At 35.8% G+C, this 27,372-nt stretch overlaps 1 protein-coding gene across 1 annotated transcript in view; it reads right to left on the reverse strand.

The window, feature by feature from the left end:
- Positions 1 to 22,376, reverse strand: part of ARNTL2 (aryl hydrocarbon receptor nuclear translocator-like 2) — a 30,179-nt gene extending 7,803 nt beyond the window's left edge. The window contains exons 1-13 of the mRNA XM_009332810.1: positions 22,266 to 22,376; positions 20,908 to 20,943; positions 17,711 to 17,749; positions 14,878 to 15,035; positions 12,669 to 12,748; positions 11,810 to 11,902; positions 9,688 to 9,805; positions 8,727 to 8,870; positions 6,787 to 7,027; positions 5,976 to 6,082; positions 5,230 to 5,380; positions 3,968 to 4,029; positions 3,054 to 3,162 (exon numbers count right to left, since the gene is read on the reverse strand). Coding sequence (XP_009331085.1) covers positions 3,054 to 3,162; positions 3,968 to 4,029; positions 5,230 to 5,380; positions 5,976 to 6,082; positions 6,787 to 7,027; positions 8,727 to 8,870; positions 9,688 to 9,805; positions 11,810 to 11,902; positions 12,669 to 12,748; positions 14,878 to 15,035; positions 17,711 to 17,749; positions 20,908 to 20,943; positions 22,266 to 22,360 — 1,433 coding nt within the window. The 5' untranslated portion in view covers positions 22,361 to 22,376. The remainder of the gene's footprint in view (positions 1 to 3,053; positions 3,163 to 3,967; positions 4,030 to 5,229; positions 5,381 to 5,975; positions 6,083 to 6,786; positions 7,028 to 8,726; positions 8,871 to 9,687; positions 9,806 to 11,809; positions 11,903 to 12,668; positions 12,749 to 14,877; positions 15,036 to 17,710; positions 17,750 to 20,907; positions 20,944 to 22,265) is intronic.
- Between the last annotated feature and the right edge of the window lie 4,996 nt (positions 22,377 to 27,372).

Consider the following 27,372-nt stretch of genomic DNA (forward strand, 5'->3'; position numbering starts at 1 on the left):
TGGTTTGGTTTGATCTTCATACAAAGCTCACAAAATTCCCCTCTGTTGCTTAGGAAGATACAGCTCCTGAAACTGTTGCCTCCATAGCAATATGAAGAGAAAGAGCATTGCTTGTGGTTCTTAAACACAAATACCAGAACTTCCAAGGGGTAGCTTTGAAGAAAACTTTCCCAGGAATGCATTCATTCTTTCACCATCCAGCAAATCTATTATTCGTCTACTTAATAAACTGGTTTCCTTAAGCTGATGACACACATGCTCACATGGATGAGCATTTTCAGCAAAGGTCAGGTGATCTCAATCAAGAACATCACATTGAGCTGACTGAAGCATCTAGAACAAGAGTCAAATTAAGCTCTTGGGTCATGCCTGGATATTAACTGTCAGAGATGAGAACTTTTGCCAACTTACTTCAGTCTTCAGAAAAATATAATAAAAAGTGAATCTCCTTCCCTCTATAGGTGGTACCAATAAGAGGACATTAACAACAGCATTACCAAAATGTAACATCCCATCTTTGCTCTTGAGAATATCGATCCTTTTTTTGCGGCCAGTGCTTTTCCTCCTCCTTGCTGGATAATCCCAGCAACCTGCCAACATGCTGTGGGATGGATTTTTTTTTTTTTTTTGAAGTAGCAATCTTTTCATCCCATCACAACTAAAGTGTTTATTCTTTTCTTCCTTTCATTGAAAATGAATGATTCCCTGTGCAATCTGACTATTCTAGTAACGGGATGTGACTTCATCGTTGGAAGGTGATTCCGAAACACTGGAAACAATAAGAAACATCTACCACTGTCACTCATCATACTCTTAGGCTCTGACCATGGTTTTTACTGTTTCAGAAAATTAAATACTGTCTTCTGATGAAGAGACAACTGAGAATACAACCACAGTGCGAAGACACAATGTGTAATCCTGGACTTCAGCATGGATTTACGAAGGGGAACTTAACTAACCTGACAGCCTTCTACAAGGAGGTGACTAGCTCGGTGGATGAGGAGATAGCATTGGATGTTATTTACTTCGACTTCACTAAAGCTTCTCACACTGTTTCCCATAACATCCTCACAGACAAACTGATGAGTCAGACTACTACTGAAACAGCAGCAGCTAACTATGCTATAGCATATCGATGTATGTACAGATTGGAGGACAAGAGGCTGGAGTGCAGCCCTGCAGAAAGAGATCTGGAGGGCTTGGTTGACGGTAAGCGCAATGTGAGTCAACAATGTGCCCCGGTGGCCAAAAGGGACAATGGTATCCTGGGGTGCATTAAGCACAGTATAGCTAACTGGTCAAAAGAAGCGATTGTCCCACTAGACTCAGCATTGTCATGGCCTTACCTCAAGTACTGTGTGCAGTTTTGGGCTCCACAATATAAGATATAAAAATATAAGAATGTGTCCAAAGGAGGGCAAGAAAGATGATGAAAGGACTAGAGGGCATGACTTATAAGGAACAGCTGAGGATACTAGGTTTGTTCAGCTTACAGAAGAGGAGAATGAGAGATGACCTCATTGCTGTCTACAACTTCCTTATGAAGGAGAGCAGAGAGGGAGGTGCTGATGTCTTCTCTCTGGTGTCCAGTGATAGGATGTGGGGAACGGCTTAAATCTGTATCAGGGAAGATATTAGGAAAAAGATCTTCACTGAGAGGATGGTCAAGCACTGGAACAAGCTCCCCAGGGAAGTGGTCATGACCCCAAACCTGTCGGTGTTCAAGAAGTGTTTGGACGACACTCTTAGATATAAGGTTTAACTTTTAGGTTGCCCTTTTAGGTTGCCCCATGTAGAGTCAAGAGTCCTCATGGGTCCCTTCCAACTCAGGATATTCTGTAATATGAAACTATTCCTTATACCTCTACCATTGTTGCCAAAACTGGCATATTTCTTCCTGGAAGATTTAACGTTACTACTCTTTCAGGTCCAGTTGCAAAAGTGCCAGTGGAAAGAACTACATGGGCCCTTGGCACACCCTGCTCTACAGACATAAAAAATTTCTTGGCATTCCTTTGCCTGGAACTGGAAGTATAAGATCTGAAGTCTGAGGGATGGCTTCATCATCCAAAGCTAACGCTTAGATAACTTGTCCTGTGCTGATGAGATGATAGTACCATTATCCTAAATTTGACCTTAACAAAAGTGGTTGGACCTTCTGATGAAGCCTTAATTCCTGAAAGAGTTGTGACTGAAAACAGACTTTTTCTGTGCATGTGCATCCCAAAGTCCTGGAATTAGCTGGCTCAGAGACTTTTTAAAAAAAGTTCTTAGACAACAAACGCTGATACAGTGCAAACTGACAGAGAGTAATAACCTCTCCCTCTATAAGCAAGTCAGGCACCACTGTGGGTGCACAACACAAAAAATACATAAGGATATCTTCACATTAAAATTATGTTTCTTCCCTTCAAATTCCTTGGCTATGCTGTGTACCCGCTAAAACTAGTTAGTTTTAAAAGAGTCAATTTTTAATTAACAATTTGAATCTTGTATGGATTCCTGTTTGGAATGACGCAGTGAGGTGGTTTTTTTTTTAATCTATGGCTGGGTACTGGGAAGGAATTGTGCTATCACTTTAGTCTACGTTCAGGATAATCAGGAAAGGGACAAGACAGGCTATGAAAGCGCTCCACTGGGGACTGTTTCAAGGAAAGTTTTCCTAGCAGAGCGACGCCATCAGAAAAATACAAACACTACTCAGAGACAACTGATTTTCCATTCCTGAATGGTTTATCTACCCATTTCAACATCATGTGAAGAAGCTGCACCACAGTAGTGCTTCTGAAGTCATAGTTAAATAATACTTTCATTAACAATGGAAATTGCATGCCCAGATCAAAACTATTTATTGACACCAGTGATGTGTTCTGCCATGCATGAGACTAACATTAGGTTATAATTGGTATCTCATAATGTCACTGCTCAACTAAAAATATTTTATACATATAACACAATAAAAAAATCAAACTTTAACAACCCCCACATAATCATGTATAACACTTCTCTATCTTTAGTTAAAAGCCTAATATATGATGTTAAGCATTTATTACCTTTGCAATTCTAGTATTTCATTTGCAATTTCGGTTCCTATACTTCCAGCACCAAGAACTGTTCCAGAGGACATTCCAGGTACACTTACTAAAGACTGTTTTACAGCATCTACAGTTAAAAAAACAAAATAAAACCTTAAGTTTGTAGCAGTTTCGTTACACAGCAAGGAACAATCACCTTCAGGATTCATTTTAAAGCAGTTTTTGTTCTATATCTCTTATTTTCATAAATTAAATTCCTTAAAACACTAACTCATGGGGGAGGGTGTTGTAAGTCTCATTTGAAATATAAAGATAAGTGAATAATATATTTGTGAAAATTGCTGATCTCCAGTAATGAAATCAACTTTAATCATTACCACCTCCAGTCTCTCTCACAGACAATGCAAAACACATGAGAAAAAAACCCTTGGGTTTTTCACAAACAGAAATCGGTTATTAAAAAGAACAATTTCAAAAGCAAAAATAAAAAGCCTTATAGCAAGATGACAAAACAGCATGTAGAAATCAGAATCTATGCATAGCAGAAAGATATTAACAAAATATATATCAGTATCACCCTACATTCCATAGGTAAACTCAGATAGTACAATCGCATTTCTTCAGAAAACCAGGCAAAATATGAAGAGGGTCTGTGACAGAAGCATAATATCCTGTCAACCAAAATCCTAGCTATAGTAGAAGCTGCTAGGAGGAAAAGATAAGCCGTTCTGATCACAGTTATGTGAATGATATGAATTAGGATGCTGTGAGTAACTAGAAATTGTCACCAGAATTAGCTTTAAAAAAAAAAAAAAAAAAAAGAAAATCCTTCCTTGGACAACAACCTAGAATAAAAAAATTCCTGGATTGAATAACTCTAAAATTGTAATGATTGATCAGGAGATGCTCCTATCATAACTGTAAGAAGTAACACTTGCCTTCTGCAGGCTGGGAACCATGGGGGACCTGTTCTTCAGCTGACTCGTTATGACCTCTGAGATTTAAATAAATAAATAAATAAATAAATAAGCAAGCAAGTTTTTCAAAGGCAAAACCCAGCATATTTATATTTTATTTCAGTAATACTTTACACAGAGTAAAAACTAACATCCTCAAACTAGTAACAAAAAGTAGATATTCCCCACGTTTCAACGTTCAATCCTTTGTACTGTTGTTTCTGAAGCACTGGGTGAAATATTAGTTTTTACTTATTCTCCAAATAAAGAAGAAAGGCCAATATAGTTGTCTGTGTTCCACGACGAGAGAACAAGGCTACCATTTTTACTCCTAGGAGGGAGACCAGTTAACCAGAAACAACTGCTACAAGGACAGGTCAGCAGCCACCTTCCCTCCTCTAGACAGCTGCAGATGCCCAGATCTCCAGGGCAGGCAGAAGTGGCCTTTGGCTGTTGGGCAGCATAGACTGTTCTAACTGCTCTTCTCTGTCTTCTTGAGGAAAAAGGACATGGGCAAAACAGGTGGGAGATGTTGACTTAACACATGAACCAGCTACAGAATGGCTAAAAGGCCCCCTTGACAACTTGGTTTAATGGAAATAAAATCCCCTCTGTCCCCCTCTCAAAAAGCCAGTCATTGGCAAAGATCCTCAGTGTCATTGGAACAATCAAAATTATAGCTCCATTGCAAGGCACAGAGAATGAAAAAGAAGAACTAAAGAACGAAGAATTAAACACACACATTTACTGTCTCACAGGCTCCTCCCTTGCAATTAACTTGGAGAGTATCTTTTTGTCCTGCCTTGCATTTCTACAATCTATCAATTATGCTTCTCCACATTCTGACACATGGTAGGTAGAGTAGCACTTAAAACTAGGTCCACTGACACGTAGTCATATAAAGCTCAGAAGAAAAAGTAGAACGAATTTCACGTTTCCATTTATTCATAACTACTTTTCTTAAAAGATCCTTCCTTTCTTCCTTTAATAAGAAACTCTTTCACCTCATTTTTTCCACTGGAAATAGCACCGTTTTCAGAGTTAAATCCATGACTTAAGCCTGAAATAAAAATAACTCATAAATGCAAAAAAATGTTCTTCCAGGTTACTCAACCACTTTTTGTGCAGTGTTGATATTTTCTAGTTGTCTTCTGCTTCTTAAACAGGTTGCTTTCTGTTAATACTAACTGTAATTAAGACAAAAAATAACATGGGAATTCATATCATGAACTACTTACAATACCACAGTGTTGTTTGATACAATGTACTCCAGTTCTTTGGTCCACGGATTCATGAAACTAAACCACTGACTCTTTAAAGTAACAAAAGTCCCATCTTTTGCTCTAAATTTGTAGGAATTTGTAAATACTTTTTCTTTATTCTGCAACACTAGATAAAAAAGGAAAGTTGCAATCACCATATTTATACTTAGAAAGATAAAGTTAAAAAAAAAAAATCTGTTTTATAGCATCGTAAAACCAAAATGTTTTTGATGGCCAGAAATACAACTTAAATGCCAGAACAACTGACAGGACAGGACCCCTGCTAAGATCAAACTACAGTTTCAGCAATGCTATTGATCTTAAATTAAAGCCCAAGTACTAAGTTTCTGCAAACCACTAGTAGAGAAACTCCTGACTTGGTGAACTTTCATAATCAGTGCCTTTAATTACATGATTAGGCACATTTGCTCTTCAGGACTCCTTCCTCATTCTTATAAAGAACTGAAGCAGGGGGCTGAAAGAAGCATTAACATTATTCCCTTGCGATTAAAACACTGTACCAAGATCCAAGACAACAGAAGTTTCTCCCTGCTTTTATTACAAGCTTTATGCGGGCATGCCTTAATGCAGACATAGAAAAGGACAATGCTAAGATTGTTTGATTTTATTAATTCTCAGCTTCTAATTTTTTGATTTGTACTGTTTTCACACAGCAGTTGCATGTAGTTACATGTAGTCTGGGAGGACCAATTATTTTGTACCTTCTTTATGTTTTTCAGCTAGATGATTGTGATCATCTTGATGGCAGTACTCGTAACAAGAAGTTCCTAGAAGCTCTTGTGGCAGATACCCTAAAATTGCTGTTGCACTGTTAGAAATAAAAACATGAACTACAACGGATTCAAACAATTGCAAAGCTTGTTTTCTTCAATATCAGATAAAGCAGAAAGTTAATATTTAAAGAAATAGATGCTTGTGTTCCTGTTTGGCAAAAAGACACAGCATTAGTATAGCTCTAAATAAACAGGAAATATTATTCACTGCAAATTATCCATTTGCAATGAATGGCAATTCAAAGACAAAATAACAGTTTTTAAACATGCAAACCACATGTACACACAAAATATTTACGATCGTTAGGTCTTCCCATTAGCCACTCAGGGCTAATATATTTAGATATAATGTATGTGTTCCAAATAGTAAGATTTTAAGAAGTTCTTAAGTTTTTGGTTAAGTGTTTACTACTTAAGTCATATGCATATCTATGAAGCTCTAACTTGAGATTTTTCTTTATGAATAAATAAGTACATCAGTGCATTTTACAACATATTTTAATCTTGTTACCTCATCTCTTCCTATAGAACAATACACTTACTTTTATACATTACGTTTTATGTTTGACAAAAAAACCAAAGCCCAAGTACTCATAGAATTCAGAATGAACTGCTTGCTGTACACAGCACCTAGAAATTCTATCATGCTTGAGAAATTACACTTCTGACAGAAAGTATTAGAAAATTTAACTAGTGGCGTCATTTTCATTTTGTCTTCATTAAAGAACAAAATGCTTACCGCTGATCTACATAAACAAATTTTCCATCCATGGCAAATCGTGTAACAAATTCTGTTGCTTTGACTTTTATCTCTCCACTCTTTTGTGGAACAATATAAGGGTGTAACCTCCCAATTGCAACAAGGCAGTTAAAGTTACTACTGTCCTTTTCTACATCATTTTCCTCTTCTACTCCCACCTCATTAGGAGGCCAATTCTTCATATACCCAGTACAGTGAATGGTACAGTATTTTCTGTGATCTAATAAAAATAAATGAAATAAGAAGCAGTTATGGTTCAAAAAGTAAACTGAATTACTTTTTTTTATTCTGTTCACCATGAGACCAGCAACTATACTTTATGCTTACCTACAACAACTGTACAAGGCTATAGGTAATTTTACAGAGTATTTTTAAAATTAATTTCATACCACTTCATTTTGGCTTACCTGGAGAGGGCGCTTCTAACCGCATGTAAGATTTAGGAAGATAAGTTATAGGTGTTGGCAGTTCAAAGACAGTCTCACAGAAAAAAAAAAAGCAAACCAACAGTCTGGTAACCCACAGATCACTTTCTCTTTATGTTGTTTCATATGCATTGTAAATTAAAATAAACTAGAAAGGCACTCTGTAGCTTCCAAACCAATGTACCTTTTGTGAACACTATGATCTTAACATATGCTTACTGCAATTGCTAAAAGAATCAGTTGAGAGAACAACCCAAAACAACCCAGCTTATTTTCTATTTATCTTAGGCTTCTGAATTCCTCAATTTTCTGGGAAAACAAATATTTTAAAAGTCTTAAGTCACAGTATACACTGTCATTTATTCCTATGGCTGGTAGACTTCTTGCTGCCTATGTAACATCGAAACACCCTCATACGCATCAAGGCATAGAGATGACATTATGTGTCCTACAGTAATAAGATGTGTCCTATCTTTCAAAAAATTACCAAAGTATTCTTGATATCTGTATTCTGAACAAATTATGCTTTACATAGATTTGACTGCATTAACACTATCAACCACAGAAAACATATAACAACTCTGTAAAATGAAAAACTGAGTTATCCTACTGTGACTTTGTCAGTTTCCCAGATTGTCAAGGTGCCTTCCCTCAATACTGCTTTCCTGAGAAACATTTATACAAGTTAAATTCTTATCTCACTAAGTTAGTTGGCACATCAAGGGAGACCGAATTCTATTCACTTACAATGACACACCTATTTTAAAATTCGCTATTGTATGGTATATCTCAACAATAACAGGTTACACTAAAAAACAAAAGTAGGAGGATTTTTTCAGGGTCAAACAATTTCAGCACACCTTTGCAAAAATCAATACTAAGGTATTACATAAAAGCTGGAAATTACATTTTAAAAAGATCCATTCACTGAAAACTTGACAAGACTATACTGCTGTACAGGCATACCAAAATATGAACTAAATTAAAATTATTGGAAAAATGAATGGAATTACTCTGATAACTTTACTATTAAAAACAAAAAAAAGGAAAATTCATACTTTTTAAGTACACACAACACAAAAAGTAAATCAGACAAAAAATTAGTTTCCTTGCTTTTTTTCCTTCAGAACAGTAGATTTTGCAGGCCTTATTCACAGTTCTCTTCAAGACATATGTTATTTAGTTTCATTCTTCTGATCTGTTCCAGTGCTTTCAAAAATTTCCCTGAGACTTCTAAAATTGGACTACAACAGACCGTGCACTCCTAAACAGCCACTGTAACTCAGGTTCCTCCCTCCCTCTTTTCCAGGAGTGAATAGGGAGGAAAAAGAGTACAATTAGACTGTTTTTCAAAATGTGTCTCCAGTACATATTTACACTTCTCTACACTTGTGAAGTCAGCGTTAACTACAAGGGTCACACTACTGACTTGGAACTTAAATATACCAAGTTTCAAGACAGAAAGCCCCCGCTTCATCTACACTGTTTGAATACCTTTCTTCTTCGGGTTGGGCAAGCACTCCTTTTCTTCTTTGACTGTGGTCCTACTACATTTTATCCGACAGAAGAAGGAACGTCGAGCACCAGAATTCAGTCGAGCTGGTCCAGCTTGAAAATCTGTGTGTACTTGCAAGCCAGCTTACAGAAATTTAGTAAAGTAGTTAAAAAAACAAAATCCAACAATAAAACTTCAGAATACAAGGCCTTTTCTTCATTTTAGCTTCCAGCACATTCTCCTTATTCTTTAGTTGCCTAAATTTTGTCCTTACAATTAAAAATGAAAAAAGTCTAATAACTTAAATAGGGCAAAGAAAACGGGACTATCACACAGATTCCAAAATTAAAAAGAACTACCAAACTATTTTTAAACCCTTTTTGATATTTTGAATGGTATTTTAATAAATACACTTTATAAACTTTCAACTTCTATTTGGTACAAGGAAGAACTGCAAAGATGCTTATAAAAGCCAGCTATAAAATAGTGATTAGCTGCACAGTACATAACGTTTTCCATATCAGAAATAACTGTAAACAAGATTTGGTTAAATTAGGATTGACACTTAGCATTTTCAGAGAAGACAGTGATTCTTGATATTGAAGTATTTTATCCCATGTTCGACTACATCAGGTCTTTTGTATTGACAAGACCTATCAAATACAAGAAAAAAAAGTAGTATGCCTGGTAGGAAGAATGTCAGACCACATCTTTGTAAATGCTTAACAATGCAGATTTCAGTCATTCTTATTATCTAAAATAAATTCTTTTCTGAGCTAGCTTTTAAACTGTAAGTGCATTCTAAGCAGCAGATAAGCATTCAAATATGTTTGGTTCATAGAAATTATACCTTAGGTTTGTACATCCATGCACATACGAACACATGAATATGTCCTGCATAATAACTAAATTTATTAACATCTCTTTAAAAAAATCTGAGCACATTCAAATATGACTTACTTTTCCCATCTACGAGCTTCTCCCTAGGGGAGATATCCGAAGAAGAAAGTTGCTCCTTAACTTTTGCAACATCTTTTGGATGCAAGTAATCAAACAAACTTTGTCCAATTAAACTGGCCTAGTTAAAAAAAAAACAAAACAACACCAAAACCAAAAGATATAAGGACCGCATCATTTTAGGACAGGACCCCATACGTATTACTTATTTCAGAAAAACAACTTTCTACACCATTAAAGAAAAAAAAGTCAAATACCACAGTTACTCTAAACATCAATATTTTGATCCACATTTAATTTGCCATTGTTTAATATTATTTTCATAAAAACAGGGTAGTAAAAACATAATTTGTTACTTCCCCTTTGCAAAATAGCAATTTAGTTGGATATTAAAAAACAGTTCTGTAAAACCAAATGTTTTATTTATGTACACGATTCCTGATCCCAGCCAAAGAAGGTTACGCACAAAATAACTCCACTCACAGATTATTGGGGGGGGGTGGGGAGGTAGGGAAATCGGAAGAAATATTCATGCTACCTAATGACTGAGCTCTAATTTGGTTGGATGAAATGGCACCACTGAGCCGTTGGAAGCAGGGGTCAGCTCACTTCAGCGCTCCTTAGTAGGGGATATTTACACGAATCTCTCTAGCTGGGATCCATTCAACCTGCTGACTCTGCTGATGCAAAGTAACTGGTCTGCTGCACTACTGTAGGCAGCACTACTTTCTTTTGAAACAGGAAGGAATTCTCACAGAAGTGGGCTAGTTTGGGTTTTTTGATTGCTTACCTTCACCACAGCAGGTCAAATCAATAGGTAGAAAGGAGCTGTGTTGACAAGCAGTATTCTAGATTCAAATTGCAACTCATTTTGGACCCACGCCACTTGCTATATGATCACTGCATACATAAACAGGAGCACTTTTCCAATAAGCCAGAGTCAGAAATGGGTTTAATGAAAAGCTAAGAAAGCAGGATAAACGTACACCCTCTTTCATTTGCCCAGCCCCCATCTAACCCTAACGCCAAGGGAAAATGCTGAGTGCCACTGAGAAAGGCTAATAGCAACCTTGTCAAAATATATAGGTGTAACAGATTAGGCTGCAGGATGGGATTCATAATCTAGAGTGATTCCCAAATAAGCTAATAAATTTATGGGTTAAGTCAGTCATGTTCTCTGAACCTCTTTGGCTGGAGGAGCGAAGATCTTATGGGTCTGGAAGTAGGTAATGTCTGATGTCCTTGAGTAAATTCAGTGTAGAAGTTTAAAGAAAAAAAAAATCTGCTTTATGCTTGTTCCCATAAGATGATTAATTTCACTTTAATTTAAAAAGATATAGTTTTGGTTTTTTTTTTAAAAATAAAAATAAATCTATAAGACAGAGTCCAAACTGGTTACCCTTCCGTTTTGAAGAAAATGAACATAGCACAAATGGTTTCAAAGTTATAGAAGTAGACAGATGGAAGCACTAACTGTTTTAGCCTCTGTTTTTGGAACAGAAGTCATACATAGATACATGAACAAGTTATCATGCCTTGATTATTTGTGGTAATTGTCCACGATGTTAAATGTCAACTAATGGAAGGTACTTATATTTTTCCTATTTCTCTTTTTCTACAGGCTAAGCTAACTCACACTACACCAGTTTCCTTCAAGTTAAGAGTATATACACGGATAGTTATTGTGGATGAGGTGTTATGTAGTGCATCTGAGCATAAAGGCATTACCAAGGAAAACTTTAATTAACTTCCACTGCTGAACTACCAATTTTCCTTGGCCTAAAAAAAACCAAAAAACCGCAAATCACTTCACCATTTAAAAGAAAATCTCCTGGAGATAGAAATTAGGGCATCTTCAATTTATCCCTTCCTCTCAGACTAGCAGGTTTCTTAAGGATGATCAGTTGAAACCTGGTGCTACTACTCAGGTCAGGAACACTGACTGTACTTGCAAATATTTAATTCCAGGACATTCAGCCTTACTCTGAAGGAGGTTAAACCACAGAAATTCCAAGAAATGATACACAAGGACCGTTTTCTAGTAATATGCAATAAAATGGAAAAGTTTAAAAATTTCTAAGAAAATGCAAGGTAAAAGCAAACCAAGAAACTCAGTTATAACCACCTGATCATAATTAAGTATTTTGCAAACTGATTCTGAGACAAACAGAATTTTTCCTCTGTTGCATCCAACCACAAATAGGAATCCATCTGCAGCCTGAAAATATAAAGATACTGTCTTTAAAAACATACAATTAAAATATACAATGAATATTGATGACTACAAGGAAGCACACTTTTAAACCTGATTTTTTAAATTAAATAAGTTATAAATCACACCAAAAAGCAATTAAGATTGCAAGGACCAAATCAGACCTTCAAATACAGACAGCTAAAGTTTCTTAAACAGAGCTTTGGGAAAAGAGGAGGCCAGCTGCAAAACAGCTTAATCTGGGAGTCGTCTTACAGATCTTGGCGAAGTCTGTTATTGCAGCAAAGGGAAAAGAAAACAGTTGCAAACGAGAAAGGGTAAAGGGGTGTGGGTATATGACGAAGTGTGAAAACAAGAAAGATTTTCTTTCAGGTATTATTTCTGCATCTTTTTCAAAGTACATATTTAAAACTTTAAATGAAGGCAAGCAAACAATTGCAAGTATATTTATGCGTAATTAAAAGCATTCTCTATACTTGCATGCAGACTTCAATATCAACATAAAAAATTTTAAGTATTAAATATGCTGATTGTGTACAGATTTATTATCCCTTCAAGGGCTACTGTCTGCCATGCTCACAAATCATCTTCTGTACCCCTTTATGAAAAAGCCTGTATAGTGTACAGCGTTTATAAACCAGTAACTATCAAGTACATCAAAGCACTTGCTTGAAGAAAAAGATGGGAAAAAAAGCACTCTCCAACTAAAAACTCAAGGTAATAGCAAGCTTTAATAAGGACATCATTTAACCGAGAGTTTCCTTCCACTTACCCTAAGGATTAACTGTCGGAGCTCATCATCCTTTAAAAATGAAGGTTTATACCGGACTTCTGTATAGGAGCTAGTGGAACCTGGAAAATAGATTATTTGTAGACATAATGTCAAAAGTTACATTTTAAATTTACTTTTAACAGAGTTATACTTGTTTTGTATTTTATAAATTTTCTTTGCAACCACAACAGCTGAATGAAAAAAATTTAAAAATTCTAAAAATATTAAAAACAAAAAAACCTCATAAACATATGCTGGTAATGAATATAGGCACACAACCAGTTTTTTCTTGCCCTTTATTTAGCATAAAACAAGGAAACTTCTGTTGAGATATCTTTAATATACTGCTAGAAAAATGGTGTTATGAGAACTGAATTTTCTAGAAACATTTCGTAGGCCTATTTCAGAATCCTTAACATTTGCTGAATCTGAATACTTCTAATGTTATCAAGTGTCACGAATAATGCTTCATTAGTACTATATATCCAACAATCCAAAAAACCACTCTATTGCAGTTAAATTTAGTGTCGCATTAAATATGAGACTGACTCACTACATTTACCATTCTAGCACCCATGGCAAGTACTCTAAAATAATTTTTAGCCATTACAAACATTTCCACAACTTTTTCTAGATTTTTTTTTTTTTTTAAATAGCAGTTGAACTTTCCAGCAAATTTCAGCATTCACTATAATTCCACATAGTATCTTGTATTTTCTTAAAGCATTTGTTTTGAAGATGCATACAATAACTGTGCTGGATGGAGTCCAGTTTTCATATCCTATTGTTAAAATACAAATGTTTGAGCTGAGGATTTCTTGTAGATGCTTGTTTAAACTGCAAGTGCAATTGCTGCCCTCCTAGTTTGTCACATTATTTCTTTACGCAAAATTCTCAGCCTGCTTGGGCCAACGGGCCTCTAGAATTCCTTTCCAACCTACATTATTCTATGATTCTACTACTGTCAAGTTAGTAGCATAATTTGTTTCCTACACTCCTTTGACTTAAGACTAATGGGGTTCTTATTAGATATGTTTATTCAATTATCAATTTTTTTGCAAAGCAGATAGCTTTTGATCTTTGCTTACAGTTGACCAAATTATTATTCTGAAACAGTGCTGCCAAAAAAATCAGTCTTGTGTGCTGCTGATAGACTATGCAATATGCAACTTGTATTTCAATTTAATTTTTTTAGGGGAGAAAAAAAAAAATCCCAAAATCTAGCTATAGCAAAAGGAGAGGAAAAAATATATCTTGGTTTGATCCTGACACTAAACCATTCACTGAGATCCATGATTAACTTTGCTAGCTGACTGAGGATATAAACTTTTGATAACTCTTCTTCTCGGTACTCTCTAACATTTCATGGTGTTTAAGACTTTAATGTAATTGAAGTCATCAACCATTCTCTTAAAGTATGTTTTGTCTTGAAACATTCCTTTTGACTACTGTTCTTGCAGGCAAAAAAATAAGTTTGAAAGATCATTATGTCCAAATGTAATTTTTTCTTTAGTTTTATGCAACTGGTTTTGGTTTTATGAAGTTACACTGTAAAAGACTTAACCTATCACTGAAGTGAGTTCTCTGTGCTCCCTACCAGTGCAACTACTTACATCAGTTTCTTCAGGTAAGCATTTTTTTAATGGTCTTTTTCCATGATGTTGTAAATTTCAAAGTCAACAGATAAACATGAAATTCCAATACAGAGACAAAGGGTTCACAAACATGAGAATAACAAACACGAGTATGAAGACCATTTGCTTCTCTATTAGCCCTATAGCAGATACAGCTGTATCAGTAGATCGGTACAGCACCACAGATGCTACTGTAACAGAAAGTATGATGGAAAGTGGAGACATCAGAGAACACACATTTAATTTGGGGGTTGGAAAATAATGAAAGACAGACTTGCTTGATCGCTGTAATTTTAAAAAAGATTCAAGGAGTGACTCAGTTGCAAAGCATACCCTTAGCAGACAGAAAATATCAGACACTGAAGGGTGGCTTTTTTTCTGCTATACTAAGCAAAAGGAAGAAATTAAGTTCTGGAAGCTACGAACATGTATATTTAAATGAAGAACAGACTCGGAACTGAATTAAGTAAGGAAACGTAAAATATACGACCTTTGATTTATTTAACATCAAAGAAGATACACAGTATAACTCCTGCTAGAACAAGGACTTTCAGGATTAGTTTCCCAAAACCCACCTTTTAAAGATTTTAAGTGTTGCACAGCCATCCGTAACACTGTAAGCTTGTCTAGCTTTCGTGCCATGGGATTGCACTGAGGTATCATAGCAGACAATTCCTCTATCAAATTATTCATTTTGTCTCTTCTTCGTTTCTCTGTTTGACTGTGAGCCTCTCTAAGGAGAAAAATTATTTTAAGAACGATGTAGAACACATGATTTTCCCCATAATATTAATCAATTCAATTTTGGGAATGGAACATACCACAAGAAGTACTACGGCACTGAAACAGTTTTTCATACACTACTTGTATTTGACAATTGAATTGGATTCACTTGAACAAAGCAGAAATGGTCACAATAATGATGTGAAATATTGAGGGGAAAAAATATCGCAAGCAACAACTTGATTATATGTGGCAGGAACAAGAGGCTACGAAGACTTATAAAAGTTAAATTCTTCTTGTGACCCTTGATGTCCAAGTGAATACCTTGACACCTTACTGTATACCAGAGAACTTTTGATGTCATTAGTAATCACTGGAACACATTTCTGCTCCCTGGCCCTGTCTCTACCTGGCCTGTGTAACTAAGATGGGGTATTCATTCTACTACTTTTTTTTTTTTTTAAACAAAGAACACTCTAAGCACTTGCTAAAGCATCTCTGAACTGTTTTATGCAAGCTCACAACAATCTGAGATGATCCATGTCTTCTTGTTATCTCATTACCTTAAAAATTACTCAGATTGAAGACAGACTCAAACACAGGCATTTATTCATAGCACAGCACAAGCAACAGACAATACATTTGTAAGTGCTTATAAGAGATATAGTGGAAACTGAAAGAAAAAAGTTATGCCTTGTCTAATTTCACCAGAGGTATTTCAGAAAGCTTTCCCCGTCATTCACCTGATAAGGTGGTAGAAAGGGTTTCAGCCTCTGTGCACACCTTGTGTTTCATCTCTTGGTAAGCCTCTGTCCAAGAACTCAACCACAGAAAGAGATCTTCTCTTCTTGGACAGTTTTCATCAGAAAAGCCCTTCTAAGGCACATGACAGTGCACATCACAAATATGTTTATATCTCAGGTCACTTTTTCTTTAATTCTTTCTAGTGGAGTATGTTAGCTTTTCTAGCTGATCTCCTTCCCTCGAACATCCTCTAGCAGATCAAGAAAAGTTTAATTCATTCTATTCCCTCCTTACCCAGAAGACAAGCTAGCCACACAATTAAAACGAAGATTATTTTCCTTTCTGACTGAGACCAGACACAGTGGTAGTTAACCAAACTAAGGGACAACATGCTTTGGTTAACTGATCTCCAAAACCCTTCCTCTTAGGCATACTGTGACAGAAAGCATTAAAGGTAATAAAGTTAACTATATCTGGCCTGTTGAAAAAGAACAAACTACAGTTTTAAAGACCTTGTCTTCTATTATTTTTATTTGTCCCAAAAATAAATCCCCCCTCCACACAAATAATTCAGGGTCATTCATCCAAGCAATTAGCTTTTCTCTCTCTAAAGCCTTTTTCAGAATTTAATTTTATCAGTTATTCTCAACTCTACAGGTTCACCCAACTTTTCCTTCGTGTCAGGTAGGAACAGTCAAGTAATATATTGTGTATGCTCCTTGAACAGTGAACCTCAGGAAGACAGATACAAACATATGGGGAAGAGAACAATCTTCCACATCTCTAAGAGTCAGTAAGAAGTTATAGAAACCTGAACAGGTGGATGCAGAAATTCAGGTCATGATTGGATGATTCAAAAAGCCTGCTGTAACATTCCACAGTTACAAAGGGTAAGGGAGAAAAAAGCAAGTTCTCCAATAAGCTTGTGAAAAGAAACACTGGGGGGAGATAACTGTTAAACAAACCTTCAAAGTGTCTTCTAATTATTTTTTTTTTCCTCCATTTAATGAATCAAAACTTAAGGAAAAAAATTAACAACACAACATGAAGTTATTAAAGCAATGTACAAAACAGAATCTTGTATAGCAATCTGGGATACTCAGTAAAGAAAAAACATGAATTTTGGAGTTAAACAAAAAAACTGTAAATATATTTTGGAACACTTTCATTTCTTCCATTTAATTTAAATTACAAGAAGACTTCATAATTATTAGTTACCATGCTGTATAAACGCTGCTTTCGACAGCAGAGTGGATTATATATTTCTGCTTTGACAACTCTGCTCACATGACAAATGAAAGACACTTTTATTTTAAAACAACTTTATAAAACAGCTCTAGTTTTACTAAGTGGCCTGTCTATAGTTTAAAGTATTTGTTTGGATGAATCATGAATGCATTCAGTCACACAACATTTCAAATCTTACAAGTGCTTTATGTGAATTTCCATTTGGATTCAGGTAAGATGCAAATTCAAAGTGCAATGGCAAACCTTGAATAATTCCCTATAAAAAAACTTGTTCCAGAACAAGAATTCTTTGCCATGCTTTAGCTGAATCCATTTTCATGTGGGATAAATTTTGAATACCTCCAAGTGTAGATAAATCTAGAAAAAACAATTCTCAAATTCATACAGACTGAGGACCAGCTCCTCCCTTTATACATGACTTGAGTGTACTGCATTTAATTCTCACCTTGAAAATTTTAACGTCAGGTTTTTGCTAAACCACCTGAGATATTCTGCAATATAACTTTCATTAAAATTAGCAGAAAATTAAATCCTCAAGGAGGCTCTGAAAATTACTATACATTTAGGGGGAAAAAGGAAAAGTTTACTGACAAATATTTAACAGTTTTAATGAACGTTCCCCCCAAATTCATATTTTACTATTGTAAATCCTAGTATTTACTAGCAAAATGTACTTTTATTGTAAATTAGTACCTGAAATCTTTTATTTTAACATGTTCTTCATCTTCACTCCTAGAGAAAACAAGACGTAGTTTTACATTGCATATTTAATACTAGGCACTTCTTTCCTCCCATGCATTCAAGAAGATATAGAAAATGCTACAAATTTACTATGGCTCTAACAAATGCAAACCCACAAAAATTACTAATATAAAACTGATCTAGCAAGTGATGCATAACAGAAAGAGATCAAAGCATAACTTCCAATATTCATAGTTATGTGAACATATTATGGGGATATTTCATAATTACGGGGATATTTCTACCCTGGAGAAAACAAAATTAATGGAACATTCAAATAACTTAAGTCCAGGCTTGATTTTTTTTTAATTTAAAAATTTACAAGAGACATCATCTATTCATGTTTTATTTCCAAAATCTTACTGATGAAAAAAGCAACCCTAGCCTAGACTGGGCCTAAAATACACTTTAATCGCTCCTGGTCAAAAAAAGTAAAAATTAAGTATTTTCCCATACAATATAGCAATGACTGGAAAGTCTATGTAATAAAATTGTAAATGAAAGACAATCATAGTGCCTGTATCATGACAAATACTTGGCAGTGGGAAAATATAAAGGATGATTCAAACAAGGGCAATGATCTTTTTTCGTCCCTAAGATCACTGTATTCTTCACCACCATTATTAAGAATTTCAGAACGTGGCCTAATAGGTATGTTGCCAATTCAGTATGAGCTATTTGGTACTTGCAGAGAGGTAGTTCCCATACAAATACTGGCTACTATTTTCCTTAAAATAAATACTGATACAAATATTTTTAATCTTTCTAAAGCAGTTCTTTGTCTTTTTTTTATTCAGCAGTGGAAACATCTCATGCAGTACTCTAATCTCCATTCCAGTGGAGAGACCCGCCAGCCTATGACCATTTTAGAAGAGACATATGTTGTACCAGAAGGATAAGGAGAGAGGCCAATCAGTCAGCAGCTGTTTCCTACGAGGAAATGGAAGTAGGAAGTAGGACAGTTGGATATTACAGCTTTAGGAAAGACCCCAAAAGCTGCTTCTACCTGTAACTAAACACTGACCCCAGCAAGGATCCAGCAGCCAGAGCCAAATTAACACGATTCAGAGATCCAGCTCTTCAATCTGGGATTTCACTGGAACCTAGGAATCTTTTAGACACTGATAAACCCAAACACAGGAGTAGGTTGGGCTCGCGAGACCCTGGACTTTTCTTCAGTGAAACTGTTTCAGATTTAGATGGGTTAGCAATAACTAATATTTTTATTTCATTTTAAAAGAAACTTTTTACCAGAAATGTGCATATACTATGAGGTCCAACAGAAGTTACATCGTCTGACCGTAAGAGGAGAAGAGGTAAGGGGGAGCCAGACCAACTGCAATGCAGCATGTGGCCTATTACCTAACTCTCCTTCTCCCTCAGGAGCTCCACTTGGGGAAGAAACTAGAACAAATTTGCTGCTCAAGCAATCAGTCACAGCCTTCAATGGATTTATATAACCTCTGTCCTAACAGCTGTGTTGTTACTGATATAAATAGCTAGATTAAAACTACTTTGACTATGTGAACATAGGGTGAAATTCTACCTCATGGCTATAATGTAGGCATACTTAAATGGTACTAGAAAGAACAGAATCTATATTAATCAGGAAAAAATAAATACCACCACCTTTTCCTCTATTTTCTCAATTGATTTATTAAACATACTTCCCCATTTCTTCTAAAATGGAAGCAGAGGTTTTAAAGACAGAAAAGGAGTATTTTTATTCACACTTTTCCATCATGAGCACCATGGAAAAAAATCCACAAAGAAACAAACAACTTATCCCCAACGGAAGATTTTTATACTACCCAATAAGCCACGTACCAAACACTGACTACCCTGCAGAAAGGGATCTGGGGGTGCTGGTGGTTGACAGCAGGCTCAATACGAGTCAGCAGTGTGCTCTGGCAGCCAAGAGGGCAAACCACATCCTGGGGTGCATCAAACACAGCATAACCAGACAGTCGAAAGAGGTGATCATCCCGCTGTATTCAGCGTTGTGGCAGCCTCACCTTGAATACTGTGTGCAGTTCTGGGCCCCACAATTTAGGAAGGATGTTAAGGTCCTTGAATGCATCCAGAGGAGGGCAACAAAGCTGGTGAAAGGGCTGGAAGGAATGTCCTGTGAGGAGCAGCTAAGGACTCTGAGTTTGTCTAGTTTGAAGAAAAGGAGGCTGAGGGGCGACCTCATGGCTCTCTACAGCTTTCTGAGGAGGGGAAGTGGAGAGGGAGGTGCTGATCTCTTCTCCCTGGTATCCAGTGATAGGACACGTGGGAATGGTTCAAAGCTGCGCCAGGGGAGGTTCAGACTGGACATCAGGAAACATTTCTTTACCGAGAGGGTGGTCAAACACCGGAACAGGCTTCCTAGAGAGGTGGTCAATGCCCCAAGCCTGTCAGTGTTTAAGATGCATTTGGACAATGCCCTTAACAACATGCTTTAACTTTTGGTCAGGCCTGAAGTGGTCAGGCAGTTGGACTAGATGATCGTTGTAGGTCCCTTCCAACTGAAATATTCTGTCCTATTTTATAAAAAAGAATACCACACAGCTACAGATAAACAAATATATTTTCTAAGTAAGGTATCCAGATGCAGAAAAAGAAATCACAACAAAGTAATCATGTAATTAATAACTATCCCATAACATATATACATAAAGGGTTTACTTATGCCGCACAGCCAATCTTAACTCTGGTTTGTCACCTTGCAATAACATTGTTTTAACATAGTTGTGGTAGCTCTATTTTAAAAAGCACTTGACAAGGTTAAAACAAACAAACAAAAAACGTTTACATGCACCACTCCTAGAAGAGTATAGGACCTTTCCTTCACTTCCCTAGTCTTCTTATTTAACTGTTACTTTTCATTCGTTCCCATTCTTACCTTAACTTCAATACTAACAAGTCTGGTAAAGTTATAAGCAAGACAGAGTGTCTTCTTAGAAGGAAATATCAGAAAACCTTAACATTGGATGGACCTATCCATCCTGTTAATTAGCTATATGTTTATCACCTTGTGCTGTACAAAGACCTGCCCTTAGACAAAGCATTCCTTAAGGCACACCACGCAGCTCATCTAGCCAAACGGGAAAATCTGACATGTTTATAGCACTGAAAACAGAAATTAATTCGTTTATAAAAAGTACCTTTTCTGAGGATCACCATCAACTTCAACTGTATCCCTGCAGAAACAGGTAACAAAGTAAGCAAAATGTAGTTTGAAGCACAAAAAGATGACTTGATATACCCAATGAAAAAAAGCCAAAGAAAAATTTTAGCGGAAACCCCACTTGATTAGTTATTTTCAGCAAGACCATTAGTTTTTAGAAACTAATTTCTAGTTCTTATAAAACAATACTTTTTCAATTAGTATTTCAACTTGGACATGAATTTTTTTTATGACAGAAGTTTCATGAAATCAGAGAGAGATCCAAACTTCAGGGAAACACTATTGATGAACTAGCACTTTTACTGAACAGGTAAAAATCAACAAGAGCTACTGAAAAAGAATGGAGACTTTTTTTTCAGAAACTAATGTATTTCTGAAGTTTTCAGTGATCTACAAGATACACTTGAACTTCCAAGTTGACAATTATATCAACATGCACAGTACGGCTACATTCTGTGGATCAATGGACTATATATGGAAGAAGCAGTGATTAAAGAGAATTGCTTTAATAATCACAAATACACGTAAATTTCCTACCTCCCCCGCTTTTTTAAACGTGGATTTTCCACACTAGTTTGGAGATACTTGTAATGCACTAGATCTGCAGGCTGACTTGTGTCCCTTACTTCTGGCTGATTAATACAGCTTTGAATAGATCACTTTAAAAAAAATATTTCTCTATGTAAATGATTATTTGGTTAACTGGCATCTGTTTGGCAGTTATAAAACAGGAGAAAACAGTCGACAGTATCATCTCAGTAGTCAAGCATGACCCACTTAAAAAGACTGAGTAGTAATGTAGGACAGTCCTCATTTTTAGGTCACAGGTCTGTCTGGACATTTAAGTAAATGGCTGCCCTAGTCACTGAAGAAGCAGTTTTGATTCTGCAGTTCTAGATCAAAGAGCTTAACTAGTAATCTTGTTTCACACTTTAAGGTGATATTCTAGTGTGCACTTTTGAGACTTCAAGCAACTTAGTAACAATTTGCTGCAAAGAGAACTTGCCTTTACTAGCAGGCAAAGAAGGGGTGGGGAAAAAAAAAAAGAGTTAGGATTGAAATTTCAGCATGAGAGACACATTACCCAGTCACTTCAGGCCAGGAAACAGCATTATAGACATATATATATATATAAACAACATATATCCCTTAGATTTAAGGATTATTTTTTCTATTTTTAATAACCCAGGACTGTCAAAGAATGCATTTGGAAGAAACTGTAATAAATAATGGTAATAAATAAAGGAAAGAAGATCAGACAGTTACCATGTTGCATAAATAACAGATTAATGTCTCAAATTTATGTTGAGACATATACAGAATTGATTTACTTACTGGTTATCAGAATCACTTCCTTTGCGCTTCCTTGGAATCTCAGCCACAGAAGTGTTGAAAGAAGTGGTGGTAGCAGGCTTAGTTACTGGATTCATGAGGCCGGGGACTCCAGAAGCAATGCACGGGTTTCCATCTATTGAGAAATTATCTGTGAATGAGGAAAAAAAAAAGCTCAGTGTCCAGTAAGTGCTATATAATCATGTATTCATTCTGATTTTCATTTGGAAAAAAAAAAAATTGTCTGTGGGTGGCTTCTATGCCTCTGCACAAAAACCGTAAAGGTTACACTGCTACAACCCCAGTACAGAAAAGAGTACATTGTCTTCCCACAGTCCTGTAACAATCTCATCAACCAAATCAACACACCAATGCAATATAAAATACACTATTCTCCTTCTTACACAATCTTAGCAGACTACACTTAAATCCGCCAGCACCTCAAACATCCTGCTGCAAAATCACAAGATGTGGCATTAGTTAGCAGACCAAAATCCTGCGACTAACACTAAATTAAACTTAAAAAATATGTAGTGAACTACGTTTTTTAAACAAGCTGGACATCAAAAAAACCCTGAAAGTTTGCCATAACTATGTTTCTGACATAAAAACTACAATTACACATAACGTCAGTCATGTAAGTTGGAAGAGTCTTGAAAGCTTGTCAAGTTCTACCTCAAAGTTCCCTTCACAATTCTCCTCCTAAGGAAAACTGCTTTGTTTCTGGGAGGGACAGAAGAGAAGTCACAAGCCAAAACAATCCTAGCGACCTACTGGGAAAGGAAAACAGTCTCAAAGAATCTAAGCGCTATCACACTTTATCTCAATGCAAAGTTATCACAAAGAATCACCCAGTTGATGTCTAGGTAAAGAATCAGAATTAACTCTGTTTCAGCAAATGTAGGCACTCCTTCAGGTTTCATGTGCTAGTGAGGAAAGCATCCTATGTGATACATCTTGAAACAATGAAGAATTAACTCCATGAAGGGACAGATGGAGGATTGAGAGAGGTCATTTAAGGAGGTGAGCATCTCCTACTTTAACAGGAGGCGAAAACCAAGATGAGTACTTTCAAAATCCAGCAGGAAGAAAAACTGGATACTTCATTGTGAGCTTTCTTCTTTTTTTAGCATCTGGGCTGTCTGTAAATGATAGGTAAAAATGTGTAAAAAGAATGCTACACAGTGTTTGTTTTTTTCCTCTTAGGTGTAAGCACATCTTACACCAGAAAAATTACCTTCTAGGTTCTCATTTTCTGCTGAAATACGACTCTGGAGAGTTAAATGAAAATAGGCTAATACTTGAACAACAGCTTGCCTGGTCTTCCACTAATCCTCTCTCTACCAAGTCAGACTACACAGAGTCAGCCCCTGTTTTATTTTAGAAAGCTCTTTAACTCATTAAGTCACACAGGAAGTTCCAAAAAAAGAGGTGGAAACTCAAAGAATCAATAAATACTTGACAAATAAGTAACAGCCTTTGGGCATCTGCAACAGAAAGAAAATTCGGTTACTTCAGATACACAACATATTCAAGTTAGGGATATCAAAAATATATTAAAAGAAATGACATCATAAATACTACAAGGGCACAAATGGCAGATGTTTGAAATATTTTTATGATTAATCGTCACTTCACAGTAGACTCATATTTCTACTATAAATTCGTGCAATCACAAAACAAACAAACAAACTCCAACAATTCCAAAGGAACTCTTTATTTATAAAGAGTAGTTTTAATTCACTTACATCATAGCAGCCTATAATTACTAGATTAAGTTATTGAAGTATAATCATAGTTTGTGAATATTCATGAAAGTACTTACTAAACAGAAACCTACATGTATCAAAGACAAGAATGCCTTCAGCACAACAGGTCCTTTCGTCCTGGAACAAAGCAGGACAGAACAGACCCACTGACCTAAATACTCCTTTGCACACAGATGGCCAGCTTGCTTCCTAAACCACTTCCCTTTAAAGAAACAAAATGAAATGCATCATTTACAGCTTTTCCAATTTATCCTTCATATTATCAAAATAACTATTTTTTCCTCACACTCAAGCAACAAATTCTGAATACTGCACTTACCTCCTCTGCATTTCCTAACACCACCCTTTTCTCTTTCTCAATTAAGAAAACCAAAAATGTTTAGATTATCAGCAACAATGACCTATTAAGAACTTCTACACCACAATTTTTAGGTGATAAATTGAATCCTAAATACTATCACTGTGACAAACTAAATGCCATGTTAAATGCCATCTAACTAAATGCCAGTAAGATAGCTGATTGATCTTAGACAAAAATATAAAGTTAAGAATCTGTATTGATCCCTGACATGTACAGTATGCAGCATATATTCTTTATATATACTCTTTTAAGATTCTCAAAAAAAACCCAAAACAAACCCAAAAAACCAAAAACAATGCAAAAGAAAACAAACAGAAAAATGAATTTAAAGCTTCAGAACTACCAAACTTAGTAGAAAAGTAATTTGGAATTTAACAGACAAGAGCAAATCTTTTTAATACCTACTACTCACTGAGTAAGAAGCAGACAGAAACAGTTCATAAAGCTAAGTCAGCTTTGAGAAGTCAGTAAGAGCACTTTAAAATAAACTCTTAGGGCTTTATAATAGCTATCATTATGATACTAGGTGATTCCAAGGTGCTTACTCTCACTCTGAAGAGTGTCTTAACCTCGTGTAGTCTGTGATGAAGGATTTCTTTACTTCTCCGGCTGTGGGAGAGCTGGATAAAGAATTTAAAAATCTTTGGGTTCACAAAGAGAACGAGCTAGAATGCACCCCGATAACCAGGGTGTGCTTCTGTGATAGGAAAAAGCCAGATGCTTACCTTTCATTTGTGCACCTGTCTGAATTTCTTGTATTTTCAATTTCTGTGAACATTTTCATACCATTAACGTCAAAACCAAACACCCCTAAGAACATATGAAGCAAAACGGAATGTTTCCCAATTTCATAGCACTCTTGCTTCATGAAAAATAATATCCAGAAAGACCATTCTTTATTACAAGTTTATTTTCCTGGAAAACTGAAATCATTAGTCAATTTTCAAACTACTAGAAACAGTTTAGTTCAACTAGAGATACTTTGTTTTACCACCCCAAAGGCTATTTCTTACACTAGTCTGGTTTGCAAGTCAAATAAAATTCCAACTGAGAAATGACACTTTTTTTAAAAAATTATTACTGTTAATTTCAAAGTTTTGCTAATGCCCTGGCATAGTGATAACCAAATTTTAATGGTAAGTGTAAGTTCCTCAAATACATATGTCTATTCATGATCTATGCTTAGCTATATTTAAAATATTTTAAAAGCATATTATGCACATCAGGACAGATGAAAGTAATACTGAAAAAAACCCCACTGTAATCATTCTCTCTGCGAAAAAGCAAAGACCATCCAAACATTACAAACACACCATACTAAAAATAGCTCATTCCCAGTAAGTGTATTGGAAATAAAAACCTATTGTTTTAACACTAACTTTAGTATATTTCCTAATCAGGCAAACAAAGTATTTAAGGAATGGTTATCAATATATACAGTTCTCATCACATCAACATATAAGACCATACCCTACTGAACTACAATGTCTCTCATGTTTTTCTAAAAAAATAAAATAAAATAAAAAAATTTACAGTCCCCAAGGGGGTTGGCAAGGAAGTGAACAGCTGCAAATGAGTTACATGGAACTACTGTTTAGGGATGGGATATGAAGTAAAGATGTAAGAAATCAACCGTATTCTTATGTTCAGCAAAGGTTCTGTGTAAATCCCTTGCAATGCATTAAGAAACAAGGCTTGGGAGACTCTACATTTTTCCAATTACTGACAATAATATTTTCTAAATGCATGCCACATTCCTGAGCTGTTTTCTCCACTAACAGTTTTAAGGTTTTCAGTTCCTAAACAAACACAATCTATTAGAAAAGTCTTATGGCCAAACTCCACCAGCCATAAAAGGTGAGATTATCTGAACAAATAAAGATTGTCCACATCTGAACTAGCCATTCTAGTCCCTCTCGGAGGGAAGACGACATTTCTAGGGTGATTCATCTCAACCTAAAATAGATTCCTACAGTGGGCTAGATGAAATACAACATTTCTAGGGTGATTCATCTCAATCTAAAATAGATTCCTACAGTTGGTTAGATGAAATACGGTCCAAGAGTGCCTACCTCTATTCAGTAATTACATAAAGACCAGAGTAACTAGCTCAGACTTGGATATCTACTCTGTAGACATCTAAAGATCAGTGAGATGAATCCCACCCAAGGTGGCTATAGAACTACTGTGCAATTCTTAAAATATAACGGCCACAGGCAGCACCTGTTTGTGTCACGTGCAACGAGTTTAAGCCCAAGACAGTCTTTCAAAATTATTGCCTTAATTATGCACTACCATCTCATGACCCACTCACCCCCCTATGAAAGGTTAGCTTTTCTGGCTAGGTTTAGTCCTCATAGGCTTTCCTAAAATATTACTTTAGTACTAAAACATTATTTTGACTTTTTAGAATCATCAAAAGGAAATCATACAAGATACAAATAAGCACTCCAAAAATCAGCAGAAAAACACCAGTCATGTAGGTATTAATAAATTAATTAAAAAGCTGTCAGTCAGCCCTTATTTAGCCAGGTTAAAAAAGAACACCTAAATCCATCTATCAGGACATTACAGTAAAATATGTTTGAAATAAAATGTCAACGAATAAGTGCACTTATAAAACTTATGGGTCTCACTCTTCATAGTCTGTGAATGAATGTACACACCAGACTTGGGAGAAATGTCACAGCTCTGCAGCTGCTTAAGTTAACAATGTGGTAACACTGGCACAACCTTTCTAAGAATAAGACACTTCCAATCCAGCTTCCTATTTTGATACATTTTCTGGTAGAAGGAAAGGAGAAGAAAGAAGCTGCTTTGAATTGAAATTTCTAAGACCACAGATGCCACAGATTATTAAAATGTGTATTTTCCCAGCATGCACAAGAACCTTTAGCTAGAAAGTCAAGCTTTGACAAGTTTAAAGAAGTCAAAATTATGTTAGAAGTGACTGTAGTTAAAGTGGCACGTAAGGGTTCTT

Source organism: Pygoscelis adeliae, unplaced genomic scaffold, assembly GCF_000699105.1.
Source record: "Pygoscelis adeliae isolate BGI_AS28 unplaced genomic scaffold, ASM69910v1 Scaffold38, whole genome shotgun sequence".
In the NCBI taxonomy this organism is placed as follows: domain Eukaryota; kingdom Metazoa; phylum Chordata; class Aves; order Sphenisciformes; family Spheniscidae; genus Pygoscelis; species Pygoscelis adeliae.